This window comes from Macaca fascicularis, chromosome 10, assembly GCF_037993035.2.
Source record: "Macaca fascicularis isolate 582-1 chromosome 10, T2T-MFA8v1.1".
NCBI classification, from domain to species: Eukaryota; Metazoa; Chordata; class Mammalia; order Primates; family Cercopithecidae; genus Macaca; species Macaca fascicularis.
Window position 1 is genome coordinate 7,975,944 of NC_088384.1, and position 19,914 is coordinate 7,995,857.

General features: G+C 42.1%; 1 protein-coding gene across 3 annotated transcripts in view; it reads left to right on the forward strand.

Annotated features, from left to right (window-relative positions):
• EFCAB6 (EF-hand calcium binding domain 6) overlaps window positions 1-19,914 on the forward strand; it is a 309,283-nt gene that overhangs the window by 227,922 nt on the left and 61,447 nt on the right. For all 3 annotated transcript variants that reach the window (XM_005567057.5, XM_065522029.2, XM_074003581.1), the window contains 2 exons: window positions 4,406-4,600; window positions 15,032-15,187. In XM_005567057.5, coding sequence (XP_005567114.3) covers window positions 4,406-4,600; window positions 15,032-15,187 — 351 coding nt within the window. The remainder of the gene's footprint in view (window positions 1-4,405; window positions 4,601-15,031; window positions 15,188-19,914) is intronic.

Here is a 19,914-nt window from a genome sequence, read left to right on the forward strand (position 1 = left end):
AAGGTTGAATGATCAAGATTATTAGCTCAGAAATGGGAAGATTCAGTGGGATGTGATGTCAGAGGTTGACTTTTAGAAGCACTGAATACAAAGAAGTTTGACTTGGAAATGTGCTAGCCAGGTGGACTCTAAGCTCAACATGAAGACCCTTTCAGTGATTAAAGCCATCTGGGACCCCGGCAGGCAGTCCTTGAAGGAAGTGTGGTTCTCATGTCTGGCATGTCTTTGTCTAAGGCTAGACAAAGCTCTAGAAGTAAAGAAGACATCTAGACAAAGTAAAGAAGGCTAGCCTCCTTCTTACTGGGGAGTGTAATGGGTGGATTTTGGCTCTTGATGGGTACTGGGGCAGATAGTGTCTGATCTTCTGCGATTCCACCAGAACTTACTGAATATGCCCCTTTAAGCATGTTCAGCTCCAGCAATTGGACACTGTATTAGTCTATTCTCATGCTGCTGTAAAGAAATACCTGAGACTGGGTAATGTATAAAGAAAAGAGGTTTAATCGGCTCACTGTTCCACAGGTTGTACAGGAAGCATGATGCTGGCGTCTGCTCCGCTTCTGGGGCGGCCTCAGGAAACTTACAATCATGGTGGAATGAAAAAAAGGGAGCCAGCGCTTCATGTAGCCAGAGCAGGATGAAGGTGGGGGTGGGGGTGCCACACACTTTCAAACATTCAGATCTCATGAGAACTCACTATCATGAGAACAGCACAATGAGGATGGTGCTAAACCACTCATGAGGGATCCAGTCACCTCCCACTAGGCCCCATCTCCAACACTGGGGATTACAATTTGACATGAGATTTGGGTGGGGACACAAATCCAAACCATATCAGGCACTTTCATTTCTAAAGAGCAGTTATTTGAGTCATCAGACCTCCCTCCAAGATGGCACCTGAGAGAATTCCTTGTGTCCCCATCTGCATGAGGTGCTGTGTCTGCCTCTGCTGCCTGGCCTAGGCCATCAACAGGGCTTCCACCACACCTCCTCATTCTGCCCTATAACTCTAGGGACAGTGGCATGTGAAGATACTTCTGAAATGTATGTGAGAATTAAGTGCCTAAACTGAGCATAAAGGACTAAGACATTCTCAGCAAAGCAGACCAATCAATGTGAACATATTCAAATTATGTGTACAATTGAATTGCTGTGTGTACAATAAATGGGCAGAGTAATGTGATTGTATCACAAATGAGTGGCCATCACCATCCACAAATGTGAGTTTTTGTGGGTCCTCTGTTTATGTGCACATTTTTTCCTGGCACATCTGTTGCTGAACCATTTGAAAATTCAACCTTTATAGGCAAGTTGGTTTTTTAAAATGTTACACAAAGGATTATACAATGAACGGTGAGGTTATGTAAGCTGAATTAGCTTGCTTATTAATCACATTCACAACAATATTTTAGTTGCAGTTGTGCAATCTAGTCTTCTGTTCATTTGGCTGAGAATAGAATGTTTCTGATCTTTATTAATGAAGTAATTAAGAATGCCTTTTCATTCAGTTCCAGTGTCATGATGGAAAGTTTGTTGTTGGTAAGCCCTTGAGCACAGCACACCAGGAGGGCAGTCCTTCCTTAGAAATGCACTCCCTTCACTTTTCTTAGCCCAGCAGCCATGAATGGATAACGTAGCTCATGCAAAGTGTGTTGCTGGATGCTGTGAATTTGTAAAAAATGAATAAACCGTAGTTTCTCCTCAAGAAACCTGCCATCTAGTAGGCAGATACGACATAGACCTAGGAACTGGATGGAGGCAGGATGTGGGAGAAATTTTGAGTGGCACAGAGCAGTTGCAAATGCCAACATGCACTCCCCATGTATCCGCATGTGCACTAACCCGTCCAGTCCTCACCGCGCCTTGAGGAGCTCAGAGGAAGGCACGGTCATGGTTCTTTTGACTTAGGAGGAGAAAGAGGTTTCCAAAAGAGGTGCACTGCTCTCTGGGGGCTGCTTGTCAGGTGGGTAGGCTGTGGACCGTTCTGTTAGGAACCCTCCTGTCAGAATGAGGAATCCCTGGGAGCTTTATTCAGAGGGCATCTTGACCAGATTTGTATTATTACATTGCCCTGGTGCCACAAGGCAAGTTAGAGTCCTGATGTAGTTCAAGGAGAGAGGCATGGCCCTGGGATCACCCTAGAAGCTCAAGAAACGGCGGCCCTTCTGCCTCCTAGGTATGTCCATGTGAAATTCAGCTTCCTCCCTGCAGCCATCTTAGCATCGCCAGCAACAGGGAGGCCCCTCCTGGAGGTGCTTGCCCCTGATGGAGCTGCTGAGACCACAGCTCTTCCACAGCCACAGGAGAAACCTCGGAAACTGCAGAGCCCACAGGCCTCTTTCTGAGGGTGTGTTGTCTTGTTGGGTTTTAAAAACAAAATTCACTGAATAAAGGTGGAAGCGTACTTTTCTGGGTTGCAAAATTAAGGTCATCCTCATAACAGACACCTGAAAAGGTCTGCAGGGGATAAGGAGCTGATGGTCTCAGCAGGAGCTGGGCGGGGCACTGTCCTGAGACCTCAGGTCTAGGACTGCCCGTGACGGCTCCCAGCTGAGGAACTGATCCCGGGAGCAGGAAAGGGCCTTGCCAGGTGAAGAGCCGGTGAGCTGGTGTTTACCTAGCGCCCACTCTCTGCACGCTGCCTGCGAAGTAGTGGAGGAAGTCATCCAAGGGGGCTTTCCTTACCTTGTCAGGCGGAGTCTGTGTGGAGAATGGGGCGAACGCTGTGTTGAGGCAGCAGGTGCATGGCAGACACATGGCAGAGGAGCAGGGATCTGCAGGGCACAGAAGGCAAGGGAGCCTGGAGAGAGCCCTCACGGGCACCTGTGGGGACAGGCCCACATGGCCTTTGGGAAGGGTGGTGGTCTTCCAACTCCTGAGAGCCTCTGCAAGTTTTAACACAAGTGCATGAAGCAACATTTACCCAAACATCTATCTGCTTTCTCTCCTACCCACCACCCCTTCCCCTTGAGGACAAGGATGTGGTCAATAAGGACATTTTCTTTATTGTTAACTCAGCTCAAGCAGTCGCACAGGGCTTAGTGTGTCACAGGCAACTGTGGGTTCCATAGATCCTCCAGGATCTCATCAGTTAACGAGCAGAGCAAAAGGGAGCTCTACCTCTCAAAGGAAAACCGATTGTACTTCTACTCCATCAGACAAATGCCCAAGCAACATCCTGATGGGAGAATTATGCTGGCAACATTGTTTAAATATAGTCTCATTCCTTGTAACTCTGAGTTCATCTGGGGAAAATCACATCTGCAAATGCCATTTTTATCGATTAGATGAGGACCAAGATCTTTCTGTAAAAATAAATGCTTTCTTTCTTTAAAGAAAATTGGCAATTTGCCTTAAAATTTTTATTGAAGTAATTCTATTCTATTTGAACAACGTTGGGAGATAAAAACCCTCCATTATGCCTTTTTTAATGAGTTCTAATTCAGAAAAATCTCAATAATAGAAAATGACATAAAAGGTGCATAGCATAATTCTTATCTTGTTTTCCTCACTGGCCTCTCTCATTGGCTGTACGTAATTGGCATTTCTTCAAAGACAAAATGGGGAATTTTACCATCTTTGAATCAAGTGACATTCACTCATTCGAGTTTTAAGATTGAATATGCTTTTTGAAGAATTTTCTTCTAAACCTTAGCATAGTTCCTCTCACAGGTAAGTATTCAATTTAAAAAACTGGGAACGGGCGAGGTGCAGCAGCTCGCGCCTGTAATCCCAGCACTTTGGGAGGCCGAGGCGGGCGGATCACCTGAGGTCAGGAGTTTGAGATCAGCTTGGCCAACATGGTGAAACCCCGTCTCTACTGAAAATAGAAAAATTAGACAGGCATGGTGGCCGGCGCTGTAATCCCAGCTACTCGGGAGGCCGAGGCAGGAGAATCACTTGAGCCTCAGAGACAGAGGTTGTAGTGAGCCCAGCTCGCACCACCATACTCCAGCCCAGGCCACAGAATGAGACTCTGTCTCAAAAACAAAACAAAACATAAAACAACAAAAACACCTGCTAAACATATGGAGGGATTGACTTTAATTTTCTGTAGTCACAACTGTGTTTGTAATAGAATGACAGGTGAGTGGCTTTGGTTGCTCTCTCTCCGGGCAGGCCATGTGTGCATATGTGGTGTGACTGTCCTGAATGCTGATGTGCCTGTGAGTCACCTGGGGTCCTTGTTAACATGCGGATGCCGATCGGATCAGGAGTGCAGCCTGAACTGCATTTCCAGCTCTGCCAGGCAGGGCTGGTGCGCTGGTCCACAGGGCGGGCTCTGAGTGGTGAGGGATGGAAGATGATCTCCTCATGGATGGTGCAGGCATTTTCCAAACCCTGAGCACCAGCACCTTAGTGGCTACTGAGAAGTGCTTTCTGTTTCTGTTTTTGCTTTTTTAAGCTACGACACCGAGGGAAAAGGGCACATTACTTACCAGGAATTTTTACAGAAGTTGGGTGTTAACTATTCACCTGCTGTCCATCGGCCCTGCGCAGAGGATTATTTCAACTTCATGGGGCATTTTACGAAGCCACAGCAGCTACAGGAAGAGATGAAGGAGCTGCAGCAGAGCACAGAGAAGGCCGTGGCAGCCAGGTGAGTGAGGAAGGACCACAGGGCCATCATCTGGAAGTCCCCTTTTACATCTGGCCTCACAGCACAAGTTATTTTAAAATGGTATCTTCCCATGCTGGCAAAGTTACAGGGCAATGATCATGCTTGTTCACTGCTGTCGATTCTAGAAATTGGTGCGAAGTCAAAGAGTAGTTGAAAAGCTATAGCCCATTGCATCTTACCAGTCACAATCTTATATCATCCATCATATTTATGGGTCACCCTTGAAAATGTTCCTTTTAAGTTGTGGATGGCGTATTGCCTGGCCACTCCCTTGGCCCAACTAGAATGCAGGCTCCATGGGAATGTCTGTCACTTTACCTGGTGTCTGGCACCGAACAGGCACCCAGTAATATCTGTTGAATGAATAAAGGAAAGAGCCACACATATCCTTTAACTCACACTTCTACTTTCAGGACTTTATCCCCAAGAAATAATTCAGAATAAGCCAACAGCTTAGCAACTGGAAAGGGTGACCTGCAGTGTGTCTTTTTTTTTTTTTTTTTTTTTTTTTGAGATAGAATCTTGCTCTGTCTCCCAGGCTAGAGTGCAATGGCACTGTCTCAGCTCACTGCAACCTCCACCTCCAGGGTTCAAACGATTCTCCTGACTCAGGCTCCTGAGTAACTGGGAATACAGGCACACGCCACCACGACCAGCTAATTTTTGTATTTTTAGTAGAGGTGAGGTTTCGCCATGTTGGCCAGGCTGGTCTTGAACTCCTGACCTCAAGTGATCCATCTGCCTCGGCCTCCCAAAGTGCAGTGTGTCTTTAACAGCAAAACGACAACAAAGGGAATACCTTCCAATCCCAAATTAGTGCACTGGCTTAGCAAAGAGCAGCCTGAAAGAGCATGAAATTGCCCATGCCTGCTGCGGCCACTGTGGAAGAACACGGAAACGTTTGTGTAAAGGGCTAATAGGCAGTTAGGTGTTGGGCAGTATGTGTACCGTGAATGGAACAATATCAAATGTAGGAGCAGGTGCACAGGACCAGAAGATGCTGTGCAGAAAGTACCCCACTGGATTTGGATGGTGGGAGCGTACATGATTCTTTTCCATTTTTTAAAACTGATATTTAATAGTTGTGCATATTTAAAGTGTATGTGTGATATTTTGATACTTGTATACAATGTGTAATGATCAAATCAGGGTAATTGGGATATCCATCTCAAACCTTTATCTTTCTACAAATTCTACAAATCTTCTCTTCTAGCTATATTTTTTTAAAATTTTGTGGGTACATAATAGGATCATATATTTATGGTTACATGAGATACCCTGACACAGGCATGCAATGTGTAATAATCACTTCAGGGTAAATGGGGAACCCATCACCTCAAGCATTTATCATTTGTGCTACAAACAATCCAATTATACTCTTTTAGATATTTTTAAATCTAGCTACTTTGAAGTATACAATAAAATTTTTATGTATTTCAATATAACATTTTATTGTTATATAATTGTATATAATTGTATATAACAATAAAATTATTGTTAATTATAATTTCCCTACTGTACTATCAAATACTAGAATTTATTTTTTCTATTAAATTGTATTTTTGTACCCCTTACCCAGCTTCTCTTATCTTTCCCCTCCCGACCCCTCCCTTCCCAGCCTCTGATAACCTCTGGTAAATTAGCCTCTGGTAATTTACTCTCTACCTGCATGAGATCAACCATTTTTTTGTTTTTGTTTTTGTTTTTTTAAGACAGTGTCTCACTTTCATCACCCAGGCTGGAGTGCAGTGGGTGAGGCTCACTGCAGCCTCAACTTTCCAGGCTCACTTTGTGATCCTCCCACCTCAGCCTCCTGAGTAGCTGGGACTACCAGTGCACACCACCACACCTAGTGCATTTTTGTATTTTTAGTAGAGATGGGGCTTCACCATGTTGCCCAGGCTGGTCTCAAACTCCTGAGCTCACCCACCCACCTCAGCCTCCCAAAGGGCTGGTATGACAGGTGTGAGCCACTGTGCCTGGCTGAGATCAACTTTTTAAACTCCCACATGTGAGTGAGAACGTGTGATATTTGTCTTTCTGTGCCTGGCTTATTTCACTTCACATAATGATGTCTGGTTCCGTCCATGTTGCTGTGAATGACAACTTTCTGCTTTTTTATGGCTAAATGATGTTCCATTGAGTATGTGTGCCACGTTTTCTTCATTCATCTGGTGATGGATACTTGGGTTGATTTCAGATCTTGGCTATTGTGAGCAGCGCTGCAATAAACATGGAAATGCAGACATCTCTTTGATGTACTGATTTCCTTTCTTTTGGAGAGATACTCAGCAGTATTCTAGAATTTCTGGATCATATGGTAGTTGTGTTTTTAGTTTTCTGGGTAATCTCCGTACTGTGTTTCATAGTATCATGCATTGCTACCAACAGTGGATGAGTGTTCCACTTTCTCTGCATCTTCACCAGCCCTTCTGTTTTGTCTTTTTGATGATAGATATTCTAACTGGGATGAGATGATATCTCATTGTGGTTTTAACTTGCGTTTCCCTGATGATCAGTGACCTTGAGCATTTTTCTCATACGCCTTAGCCACTTTATATGTCCTCTTCTGAGAAATGTCTATTCAGGTATTTTGGCCATTTTCGAATCAGGTTATTTCTTTTCATGTTGTTGAGTTGTTGGAGTTCCTTATATATTCTGGTTATTAATCCCTTGTCAGATGGGGAGTTTGTAAATATCTTCTCTGACTCAGTAGGTTGCCTCTTCACTTTGTTCCCTTCATGGTGCAGTAGCTTTTCAGCTTGATGTAATCCCATTTGTTTGTTTTTCCTTTTGTTGCCTGTGCTTTTGAGGTCTTATCCAAAAAATATTTGCCCTGACCAATGTCCTGTAGCATTTCCTGCAATGTTTTATTCTAGTAGTTTCATAGCTTATGGTCTTACATTTAAGTTTTTAATCCATTTTGAGTTGATTTTTGTCTATGTTGTAAGATGGGGATGTAGTTTCATTCCTCTGCATGTGGATATTCATTTTTCCCAGCACCGTTTATTAAAGAGACTTTTCTTTCCCCAATGTGTGTTCTCAGTGCCTTTGATAAAAATGAATTTGCTGTAAGTGCATGGATTTACTTCTGGGTTCTCTACTCTGTTCCATTGTTCTATGTGTCTGCTTTTATGCCAGTACAATGCTATTTTAGTAAATATAACTTTGTAGTATAATTTGAAATCAGGTAGCGTGATGCCTCTAGCTTTGTTCTTTTTGCTTAGGATTGCTTTAGCTAATTGGGGTCTTTTGTGGTTCCATATGAATTTTAGGATTGTTTTTTCTATTTCTGTGAAGAATGTCATTTGATACTTTGGTAGGGATTGCTTGAATTAGTAGATCGCTTTGGATAGTATAGACATTTTAACAATATTAATTCTTTCAATCCATGAGCAAGGAATATCGTTTCATTTTTACTTGTGTCCTCCTCAATTTCTTTCATCAGTGTTTCACAGTTTTCTCTGTATAGATCTTTCATTTCTTTGGTTCAGCTGATTTCTAGGTATTTTATATTCTTTGTAGATGTTGTAAATGGGATTGCTTTATTTATTTCTTTTTTGGATTGATCACTGTTAACATATAGAAATGCTACTAATTTTTGTGTACTGATTTTGTATCCTGCAACTTTACTGCATTTGTTTATCAGTGCTAGGAATTTTTTGGTGGAGTCTTTAGGTTTTTTTAAATATAAGATCATGTCATCTGCAAACAAGGCTATTTTGACTTCTTCCTTTCCAATTTGGATGCCCTTTATTTCTTTCTCTTGCCTAATTGCTCGGGTTAGGACTTCCAGTACTATGTTGAATAGAAGTGGTAAAAGTGGGCATCCTGTCTTATTCCAGATCTTAGTGTAAAGACGTTCAGCTTTTCCCTGGTTAGTATCATATTAGCTTTGAGTTTGTCAAATATGGCCTGTATAGTGTTGAGGTATTTTACTTCTATATTCATTATGAGGAGAGTTTTTATCGTGAAAGGATGTTGAATTTTATAAAGTGCTTTTTCAGCATCTGTTGAAATTATCATGTAATTTTGTCCTTTATTCTGTTGATGTAAAGTATCACATTTATTAATTTGTATATGTTGAACCATCCTTGCATCCCTGGGATGAATTCCACTTGGTCATGGTGAATGATCCTTTTAATGTGTTGTTGAATTTGGTTTGCTAGTATTTTGTTGAGGATTTTTACATGTATGTTCATCAGGAATTTTGGCCTGTAGTTTTCTTTTTGGGTAGTGTTCTTGTTTGCTTAGGGTATCGGGATATTACTGGCCTTATAGAATGAGTTTGCAAGTATTTGCTACTCTTCAATTTTTTGAAAAAGTTTGGGTAGAGCTGGTATTAGTTCTTCTCTAAATGTTTGGAAGATTTTAGTAGTGAAGCCATCAAGTCCTAGGCTTCTCTTTGATGGGTGACTTTTTATTACTGCTTTGATGTTGTTACTCATTTTTGGTCTGTTCAGATTTTCTACTTTTTCATAGTTCAATCTTGATAGAAATTTATCCACTTCTAGGTTTTCCCATTTGTCAGCATATAGTTTTTCATAGCAGTCTCTAATGATACTTTCTATTTCTGTCATCTCTAACCTTGTAATACTTCCTTTTTTTAATCTCTGATTTAATTCTTTTGGACTTTGTTTTTTTCATAATCTAGCTAAAAGTTTGTCAATTTTATTTATCTTTTCAAAAACCACCTTTTAATTTTGTTGATCTTTTATATTGTTTGAGTCTCAATTTCATTTATTTATGCTCTAATTTTATTTCTTCCTTTCTACTAATTTAGGTTTGGATTTTTCTTGCTCTTCTAGTTTCTTGAGGTGCATTGTTAGATTGTTTATGCAAAGTAATTCTATTTTTTTTATGTAGGCGTTTATTGCTATACATGTCCCTCTTAGCCCTGCTTTTGCTGTATCCCATAGATTTTTGGTATGTTGTATTTCCATTTTCATTTGTTTCAATAAAATTTTAATCTTCTTTATTTCTTCATTGACCATTGGTCATTCAGGAGCATGTTGTTTAACTTCTATGTATTTGTACGGTTTCCAAAGTTCCTCTTTTTATTGGTTTCTAGTTTTATTCCATTTCAGAAAAGATACTTGATATTATGTTGACTTTTCCAAATTGGCTGAGACATGTTTTGTGGCCTAACATATGATGTATCCTGGAGAATGATCCATGTGCTGATGAAAAGAATCTGTATTCTGCAGCAGTTGGATGACAGGTCCTGTAAATGTCTGTTAGGTCCATTAGACCTAGACCATAGTTTAACTTCATGTTTCTTTGTTGATTTCCTGTCTGGATGATCTATCCATTGCTGAAAGTGGAGTGTTGTCTGCTACTATTATTGTATTGCAGTCTAGCTCTCCTTTTAGATATATTAACATTTGCTTTATATATTTGGGTGCTTTGGTGTTGGGTGAACATATATTTACTATTGTTATATCCTGTTGCTGAGTTGATCCCTTTATATTAATAATGACCTTTAGGTCTTTTTAGTTTTTGACTAAAAGTCTGTTTTATCTGATATAAGTATAGCTACTCCTGCTCTTCCTTGGTTTGCATTTGCATTGAATATCTTTTTCCATTTCTTTACTTTCAGTCTATATGTGTCTTTGTAGGTGAAGTGAGTTTCTTATAGGCAGCATATAGTTGGGTCTTGTTTTTTAATCCATCCAGCAACTCTTTGTCTACTTTCAAATTTATTTTTTATTTTTTATTTTTTATTTTTATTTTATTTTTTTGAGACAGAGTCTTGCTCTGTCACCCAGGCTGGAGTGCAGTGGCATGATCTCAGCTCACTGCAGGCTCCACCTCCCAGGTTCATGCCATTCTCCTGCCTCAGCCTTCCGAGTAGCTGGGACTACAGGCACCTGCCACCACGCCTGGCTGATTTTTTAGTATTTTTAGTAGAGATGGGGTTTCACCATGTTAGCCAGGATGGTCTCCATCTCCTGACCTCGTGATCCTCCCACCTCAGCCTCCCAAAGTGCTGGGATTACAGGCGCGAGCCACCATATCCAGCCTACTTTCAAATTTTTTGAGACGGAGTTTCGCTCTTGTTGCCCAGGCTGGAGTGCCGTGGTACAATCTCAGCTCTCTGCAACCTCTGCCTCCCAGGTTCAAGCAATTCTCCTGCCTCAGCCTCCCAAGTAGCTGGGATTAAGGCATGTACCACCACGCCTGGCTACTTTTGTATTTTTAGCAGAGACAGGGTTTCTCCATTTTGGTCAGGCTGGTCTCAAACTCCCGACCTCAGGTGATCCTCCTGCCTCGGCCTCCCAAAGTGCTGGGATTGCAGGCGTGAGCCACCGCGCCCAGCTACTCTTGTCGTATTTTTAACATTTATAACAGAGAAAAAAATTGAGCTGCATATGATGTGACTACAGCAATGAGACAGATTTTCTTGGCATGATCTCAATCCTTGGTCTCCCATCCACACCCCCTACACATGTGGCTCTTACCTGCTGCTCTATAGCTCTGCCTTAGTTCCATCTTGCTCTTACATGTTTGTGAGTCTGTCTCCTGTCTGTCATTTCAAAAGGCAAGGTTCACTCTCTGTCCCACCACCTCCCATAGCACCTGAATGAATGAATGAATCTCCAGAGGAACTGAGAATGCCAAGGACACAGGATGAAATGTAATAGCTAAACGGGGTTTAAGAGAAGAGCAGTTTGAACACACCCCTGAATTACGTCTAAGTTACTGAGTTATGAAGCCTGAAAGCAGAGAATTGAGTTTGTGAAATTCAAAGTAAAATATGCACAAGATTGGTATAAATCAAATATGCCATAAAGCTAATGAAAAAGTGGAATTTATCTTTACTAGACAGGGTTGGCCTCATTACCCGCTCGTGTCTTCTCTTCTCGTCTTTCCTGCCACTTGTGAGTAATGAGGCTCTAGGAGAGAAACCATGCATCCTGGGCACTCCCAGTACACGCTTTCTCCGCCTGTACCTCTGTTCCACACGGAGCATGGGCGTGCAGCTAAAAGAACTGCGAGCTGCAAGACAATGCATTTCAGATCATCAAGCTCAGTTAACTAATTCACTCTCACCCACTCCCCCTTGCCACACCCATGCTCTCTTAGTAAAGAAGACAAATGCATGACCAATTTCAGTTTCCTTGAAAATATCGGCTTGTAAAAATTCCCAAATAACCTTGTCCTTTAGGATGGCCTGTTTTTAAATTTTGCTGTCAGTGGGTCTTTCTAATGAAGATTCAATGTTTCCAGGATTTTTTTTTTTTTTTTTTTTTTGCCTCCTCATCTATACTGACACTCTGATCAGATTGACAGATGTGAGTCATGTTCCATTAAAGTGACCACAATTTTGTATTTGCCTCTGAAATCTAAGGGAATTCATTTTGTTTGGAGTACCCTAAAATACATTTTGAAGATTAAGAAAAATCTTTTTTTCTTTTTGCATTTATTTTCCATGCCTTGCTCTTTTTGCTTGAGTCTGAGTTGAAGATTCAGAATCAGAATAGCAGCAGTAAATGAGCCACATAACACAGGCTCATTGGAAAATGCAAATGGAGAGGTGTGCAATTTTTCAGCAGCACCAGAGTGGGGAGGCCTGTGGCTGAGGCCTGTGTGTGAGGGGCTCTGTGGCTGTCCATTGGCCATAACAATGCCCTCTTCTGGCCTCTGTCTTGTTGCCCAGACCAGGAACTGGACACAGACCCAGTGCAGCTTTGTCGCTGAGTGTCGGCTGACACCGTTTCTGTTTGGCACTGTGCTATGATCTGTGCTCTAAACCCTCATTTACTCTGTGCACATATTTACTCAGCAAGGGAAATAATTACCGCCTGGAAACCAGTCCAAGAAACGCTGAATGCTTCAATTTTCTAAAAATATGTATCTCAAAAAAATGTTTGGATTTTTTTTTTCCACCTTCATTTGCTTTCATTTTGAAGAATTAAGTGGAATATAATAGTTGTGATGACGAGTAATCATTCTGCAACGTGGGACTGAATTCAATGTACACCTGTAGGGGAATCCAAAATGTTGCTGCTGTTGGTATACACGCACAGAGCGGTTCCTGCAGTCATGTGTATTAAGTACTCAAATGTCATGGGAGCCCATTCCAAGCTGGAGGCCAGCAAGACAAGGGAGTTGATCACCCCAGTGGCTTCAAAGTAAATGCTGCTCTCCACCATCACCCTGAATATTCCCACGGAATCTCACCTCTCCCAGAGTCCTGATGTTTCTGTTCCTATGGATTATTTTTTCTAGGCATCCTCTCCCACAAATACATACCTGAAGTGGTAGACAATTACCACCAAAGATTTCGTCTCTAGAATTTATAGCACATTCTTTCCCCTGGGGAATTCACGTCTCAGCCCATCAGACAGGCATATTACTCAGTTTGTAAGGAAGACATTTTCAGGGACCTGGGTGAGTTGAAATTATTGAATTTACAGCCAATCCACCATAGATCAAGTGCAAGATTGTTTCTTCTTGAAGATTTCTGCACTTTTTGAGTTCCTTATCTGCAACTTTTTCAAGTTAGGAGAGAATTTTCCCAGACTGAAAATTCAGTGTCTCTGAATCACAGAGACTTGAGATCACACATCCTGCAAGAAAATCAGCCCTGAAGCTGGGAGTGACAGGAAGATGCTGTGTCTGTCTCCCTCACTGTGAGTGAAAGGCCCGGTCTTGTCCTGATTCCGCCCTGGGCTCTCGTGCTGTCCTGTTCCTGGCCTAGAAAGTAGGGCTGATGACACCGCCTTGCAGGGCTGAGAGGTCACATGTGAGTGCGTACTTGAGATGGCAGCACGGCCCTTGATTTTTCCATGGATTCACACCGTGTGGTGACTGTTTTTCTTTTTCTTTCTTTTTTTTTTTTTAGACAGAGTCTTGCTCTGTTGCCCAGTCTGGAGTACAGTAGCATGATCTCGGCTCACTGCAAACTCTGCCTCCCAGGTTGAAGTGATTCTCCTGCCTCAGCATCTCTAGTAGCTGGGATTACAGATGCCCACCACCATGCCCGGCTAATTTTTGTGTATTTTTAGGAGAGACGGGGTTTCACCATGTTGGCCAGGCTGGTCCTGAACTCCTGACCTCGTGATCCACCCACCGCGGCCTCCCAAAGTGTTGGGATTACAGGTGTGAGTCACCATGCCTGGTCAGTGGCTGTTTCTTAACAATAAAAAGCCTAGTTTAAAAAAAAAAAAAAAAAAAAACACACACAAAAAAAAACACAAAAAATGGGGTCGGCTGGACGTGGTGGCTCAAGCCTGTAATCCCAGCACTTTGGGAGGCCGAGGCGGGAGGATCATGAGGTCAGGAGATCAAGACCATCCTGGCTAACACAGTGAAACCCCGTCTCTACTAAAAATACATAAAATTACCTGGGCGTGGTGGTGGGCATCTGTAGTCCCAACTACTAGGGAGGCTGAGGCAGGAGAATGGCATGAACCCAGAAGGCAGAGGTTGCAGTGAGCCGAGATGGCGTCACTGCACTCCAGCCTGGGTAACAGAGCAAGACTCCATCTCAAAAAAAAAAAAATAAATAAATAAAACAAACAAACAAACAAACAAACAAAACACCAGGGGTTCTTTGGCACTACATGGCTGCTTCTTAATAATAAAAATGCCTGGTTAAAAAAAAAAAAAAAACAAACAAACAAACAAACAAACAAAAAAAAAACAGGATCTCTGGCACTCCCTTGCCCTAGCACCGACAAGGCCCCCCGTCCATCTCCACACTCTTCGCTTGCTGCCCTTCTCCACTCCTCCTTAGGGCCTTGGCACTAGCTGTTCTCCAGTCCCTGGCTGACTCTTTTGCATCCCAGTCTTTGCTGAAGAAAAAGAGCCTACAGCCAAAGTGCCTGTAAGCCACAAACCTACAAACCTACCGTCGTTTTTTTTGTTTGTTTTTTTGTTTTTTGTTTTTTTTGCCTGTAAACCTACTGTCCCACCGTGCTATACTTCTATCTTCTGTTTATTGTCTGTCTCCCCACGACTGGAATGGAAATCCTTCTAGGGATGCCCCTTTGATTCACTAGACATGTCCCAACACCTACAGGAGCATCTGGCACGTCATAGGTGCTCAGTTGGTGTTTATTGAGAAAGAGGGTGTATTTCACATGTCTGTATGTAAAATCACTAGCTTTTTCAATTCTTGGTTCCGTTTTTAAAGTATCAATTCTAGTACAAAGACAAAGCTGTACTTTCTCTAGCGTGGTTTTGCTAATGATGGTAATAACAAAATGATAATGATACGGACTTACAATTTTTCCGGGATATCTTTTAATGTCAGTGTTACGCTGAGGCTGTAAAACATCTTCAAAATTAGTTCTTAGATGAGCCATCGGCTCATTGCATTAGAATAATCATGAAATGTTTGCTTTAAAGGAGTTATTTGTTTTTCCTGATTTTAGGGCATATCTGCAATGTACTCTCTTTCAGGGATAAGCTTGTGGACTGCTATCAAGATATCAGCAAAGCATTCACCAAAATCGATAAATCTAAAACCAACTACATATCCATATGCAAGATGCAGAAGGTGCTGGAAGAATGTGGCTGTTCTCTTACGGAAGGGGAGCTGACCAATCTGCTAAACAGGTCTTTTTTGCCTAGGTTAAATATGTTTCTCACGGCCCTGAAAAACATACTGGAGAATTGCCTTTGTTTCTACTGTATGTCCTCCCAAACAGCCTTCTGAGATGAAAATATCCTCCATGTCTTCCTGTTGGCTGGATTACACTAGAATGGGTTTGAGTCCACCCAAAGCAATAAAAGAAAGCACTCTGACAAATGCGTAACTTTTCCTGATGTGTCTTAGCAGCAGTACCACCATTTCTTAACATTAGTGTTTTTGTTTGTTTGTTTGTTTATTTGTTTTGTTTTTTTGAGATGGAGTCTCGCTCTGTCAGCCAGGCTGGAATGCAGTGGCACGATCTCGGCTCACTGCAACCTCTGCCTCCTGGGTTCAAGTGATTCTCCTGCCTCAGGCTCCCAAATAGCTGGGATTACAGGTGCCCGCCACCACACCTGGCCAATTTTTGTATTTTCAGTAGAGACGGGGTTTCACCATGTTGGCCAGAGTGGTCTCAAACTCCTGACCGCAGGTGATCCACCCACCTCAGCCTCCCAAAGTGCTGTGATTATAGGTGTGAGCCACTGTGCCCAGTCAACATTAGTTCTTATTTTATTCAAGTTATTCAGGCACTTTGGCAGGAATCACATAGTTCTACGAGGCTGGTTACTAAAACCAGCAGTTCGTTTGCCCTGCTGCAGCCTTTATTTCCCTATCCAAAGTGAACAACTTCCAACACTGTTGACTGATATCTTTTGATAGTGAATGTCCCTACTTCTTTTTCTTCTTCTTCTTCTTTTTTTTTTTTTTTTTTTTTGAGATGGCGTCTCGCTCTGTCCCCCAGGCTGGAGTGCAGTGGCATGATCTCGGCTCACTGCAATCTCCACCTCCCAGGTTCATGACATTCTCCTGCCTCAGCCTCCAGAGTAGCTGGGACTACAGGTGCCCACCAGCACACCCGGGTAGTTTTTTGTATTTTTAGTAGAGATGGGATTTCACCGTGTTAACCAGGATGCTCTCCATCTCCTGACCTCATGATCCTCCCGCCTCGGCCTCCCAAAGTACTGGGATTACAGGTGTGAGCCACCATGCCCAGCTGGATGTCCCTACTTCTAAGTGACAGGCATATATTGCAACTTCTTGATTTTTCACTTTTAAGCAGTTTATATTGACTTACTACCAAGAAAATGTAGGTTTAACTATTGTCCACTCATCCCATGCCACCAACCATCTCACCCGTTTCAGCCTCCATTACCCCATGGAAACACACGAAAACTTACCTCCACATACCACGTGCCTATCGTATTGCTGTGTCAGTTTTGGTTCGCTCCACATCCTAGATCTACATTGCTGTGACTAGCTCATCACTTTTCTTTTCTACATAGCACTTTTTCCCTGAAGTCAAATTATCCTATTTCTTCTGTTCATTTAGTTTCCTATGTACTTATTCTCCTACTAATTAAATCCCCAACTTAATCTCTTTCCAATCCATCGAGACGTATCAGCTAATCTGTCAGCTTCATCTTCTTGAAGATTGCCCTTTTCATGTTCTTCAATTCTTAGGAAGTTTCTTGACTTATTTTATTAATGAATTCCTCCCCTGTTCTATTCTTTCTGAAACTCCTATTGTTATTAAATGTTGAACTGCCTGGACTGTTCTCTTACTTATTTTAAATATTTTTTTCTCCTTTCTCTTTTTCTTTCTGCTTTACCTTCTGGGAGATTTCCTCAATTTTAGCTCCCAGTCCTTCTTTGAGATTTTTGTTTCTGCTGCCATACTTATATTTCTAATTACTAGAGCTCATTTTAGTTCTCTGTGTGTTCCTTTTTTATAACATCCTGCTCTTGTTTCATGGATGTACTGTCTCATTTCTCTGAAGGTATTAACAATAGGCTTTTTAAAAAAGTTTTCTTTAGCAGATAAGTCTCTCCTCAATGTTGCTTTTTAAATCTATTATTCATGTTGGATATTTTCTTCAAAAATATGTCCATACTAAGAGTGGAGGACAGGGTACTGAGTTGCAGATTAGAAGTTCTACACAGATAGGTGGAGCTTGCTGACTTTGAATTGAACTGTATGGTAATCTGACTTGAAGTTTTCTTGAGGGGCCCCCAGTGTCAGTATCTTTAAAACTTTTTGTTTGGCCTTTTCAGATTTGCCAGAGAATAGACTTGCCAGATAAAATATAAGATGGTCAGTTAAATTAGGACTTCAGATAGACAATAATTTTTAAATATAAGTATGTCTCATGTAATATTTGAGTTATACTAAAAATTTTGTTGTTTATCTGAAATTCTAATTCAACTATGTATCCCTGTAGATTTGGTGTGATGATTTATTTATTTGTTTGCTAATTGGGCAGCCCAATGAGAGAAGACTCTTTGGTCTTCTGCTGTCAACACTAGGAACTGACTAGGCACAGAAGGCTGGATATTTCAGCAGTCACTGTGGTAAGCTGAATCATGCCTCCCAAAGATATACAGGTCCTGATTCCTGGAATCTGTGGACATTACCTTTTTTGGAAAAAGGATCTTTATAGATGCAACTAAGCTAAGGACCTGGAGAAGGGAAGATGAGCCTGGGTTATCTGGATGGGCCCTCAATGCCATCACAGGTGTGCTTATAAGAGGGAGGCAGAGGGAAATTTGAAACAGACAGACAAAGAGAAGGACATGTGACCAGGGAGACAAAGAGTGGAGTGATGTGGCCGCAAGCCAGGGGCTGCCAACTGCCCCCAGAAGCTGGAAGAGGCAAAGAACAGATTCTTTCCTGGAATCTCCAGGGAGAGTACAATCCTGCCAACAACAGGGAACTCATTTTAGATTCTGGTGTCCAGAACTGTAGGAGAATCAATGTGCATTCCTTTAAGCCACCAGATATGTACTATTTTGTTACAAAGCCACAGGAAACTAACAGTCAGTGTATATGCTTTTATTTATATTATATATTAACAGTCAGTGTATATACTTTTTATTAATCCTCCCCTTTTCATTAAGAACCCTCCCTACCTTGGACTCAGACAGATGCCCTCCTGCTCAGAAACAGCATCTCCAGAGAATATACCTCTAGGTATATTCTCCCATTAGGGTTGGGAGGGACAGGCACCCAGACACGTGAAGTCTGACGAGAGGTCTGGGGTCTGCTTGCTTCCCAGTCTTTTAATCAACCCTATTTTAACTCCTCCTTGAGCTCCACTTCTAGATATACCTGATATCATCAGTTCCAGAGCCTCTGAGGGTATTTGCAGGGCATATCAGATCTTCTCTCTTCCACATTCCCTCTGTTTGTTTTATAAAGTAATTTCTTGGATTCTGATACATCTATTCCCATTACCTGTAGATTCTCCAGCAGCTGTTTTCTTCTTCCACATACTCCTAGTCCTTAGGAGTTTATGCCAGCGGTCCGCAAACTCCAAGCATCGGAATCATTGCAAGGGCTCGTTAAAACTCAAGATTGTTGGGCCCCTCCCCCAAAGTTTCTGATTCAGTGGGGCCCGAGAATGTGCATTCATAACAAGGGCTCAGGTGATGCTGATGCTGCTGGACTCTTGCACCCCACCTTGAAAACCACTGTTTTATACCTTTTAAAACTCCCTTTTCTGTCATTTTAGAAGAGTTTTGAGTGGTAACAGAACTAGATATGTGTGTTCAAGCCACTGTATTTGACAGGAAGTCTTATTCTCGTGCACTTTTACCCTGAAACAACTTGAGCTAATTGCCTCCTCTGACTCCTATTTCTGTCTATATAATTTTGCTGTGCTGACAGAATGCATGACTCTTATGTCCCTTACTTTGTAAGGGGGAGAATATTAGCACCCCTTTCCTCTTTTTTTTTTCTTTTTTTTGAGATGGAGTCTCACTCTGTCGCCCAGGTTGGAGTGCAGTGGCGTGATCTCGGCTCACTGCAAACTCCGCCTCCCAGGTTCATGCCATTTTCCTGCCTCAGCCTCCCGAGTAGCTGGGACTACAGGCAGCTGCCACCACACCCAGCTAATTTTTTGTATTTTTAGCAGAGACGGGTTTTCACCATGTTAGCCAGAATGGTCTCAATCTCCTGACCTCGTGATCTGCCCGCCTCGGCCTCCCAAAGTGCTGGGATTACAGGCGTGAGCCACCGCGTCCGGCCCCTTTCCTCTTTAAAACATTTTTTATCCCTTGAGCCCAGGAATTCAAGGCTGCAGTGAGCTACGATTGCACCATTGTACTCCAGCCTGGGCAAAAAAAGCAAGACCATGTCACCAAAAAAAAAAAAAAAAAATCATTGGTTGCTCAAGAGTTTGCAGTATACATTTAGAGCTAGCCTAAGCCCACCTTTAAGTAACACAATACAACTTAGTGGGAAGTTCAGAAAACTTATAAAAGGGTATTTTCGATTTCTCCCTTCTGTGCCTGATAACATGGCTGGCATTCATTTACCTGTGTGCTTCAATCACCCAACACATGGTGGTTATTATTACTCCACTGATCAACTCAGAGTGAGAAAATAAAAGATGTTATTTTACCATCACTTATTCCTTCTCTGACACCCTTCTCTTCTTGATGTAGATCTGTATGATTTTCCTTCTGTCTGAAGAATGCCTTTTTACATTTCTTGAAGGGTAGGGCTGCTGATCATGAAGTCTCTCAGTTTTGTTTGTCTGAGAAAGGCTTTATTTCTCCTTTATTTCTGACAGAGAATACTGGATTTAGCATTCTGGGTTTAAGCTGTTGAAATATTTTAACACTTCAAACATTTCAGTCCACTCTCCTCTTG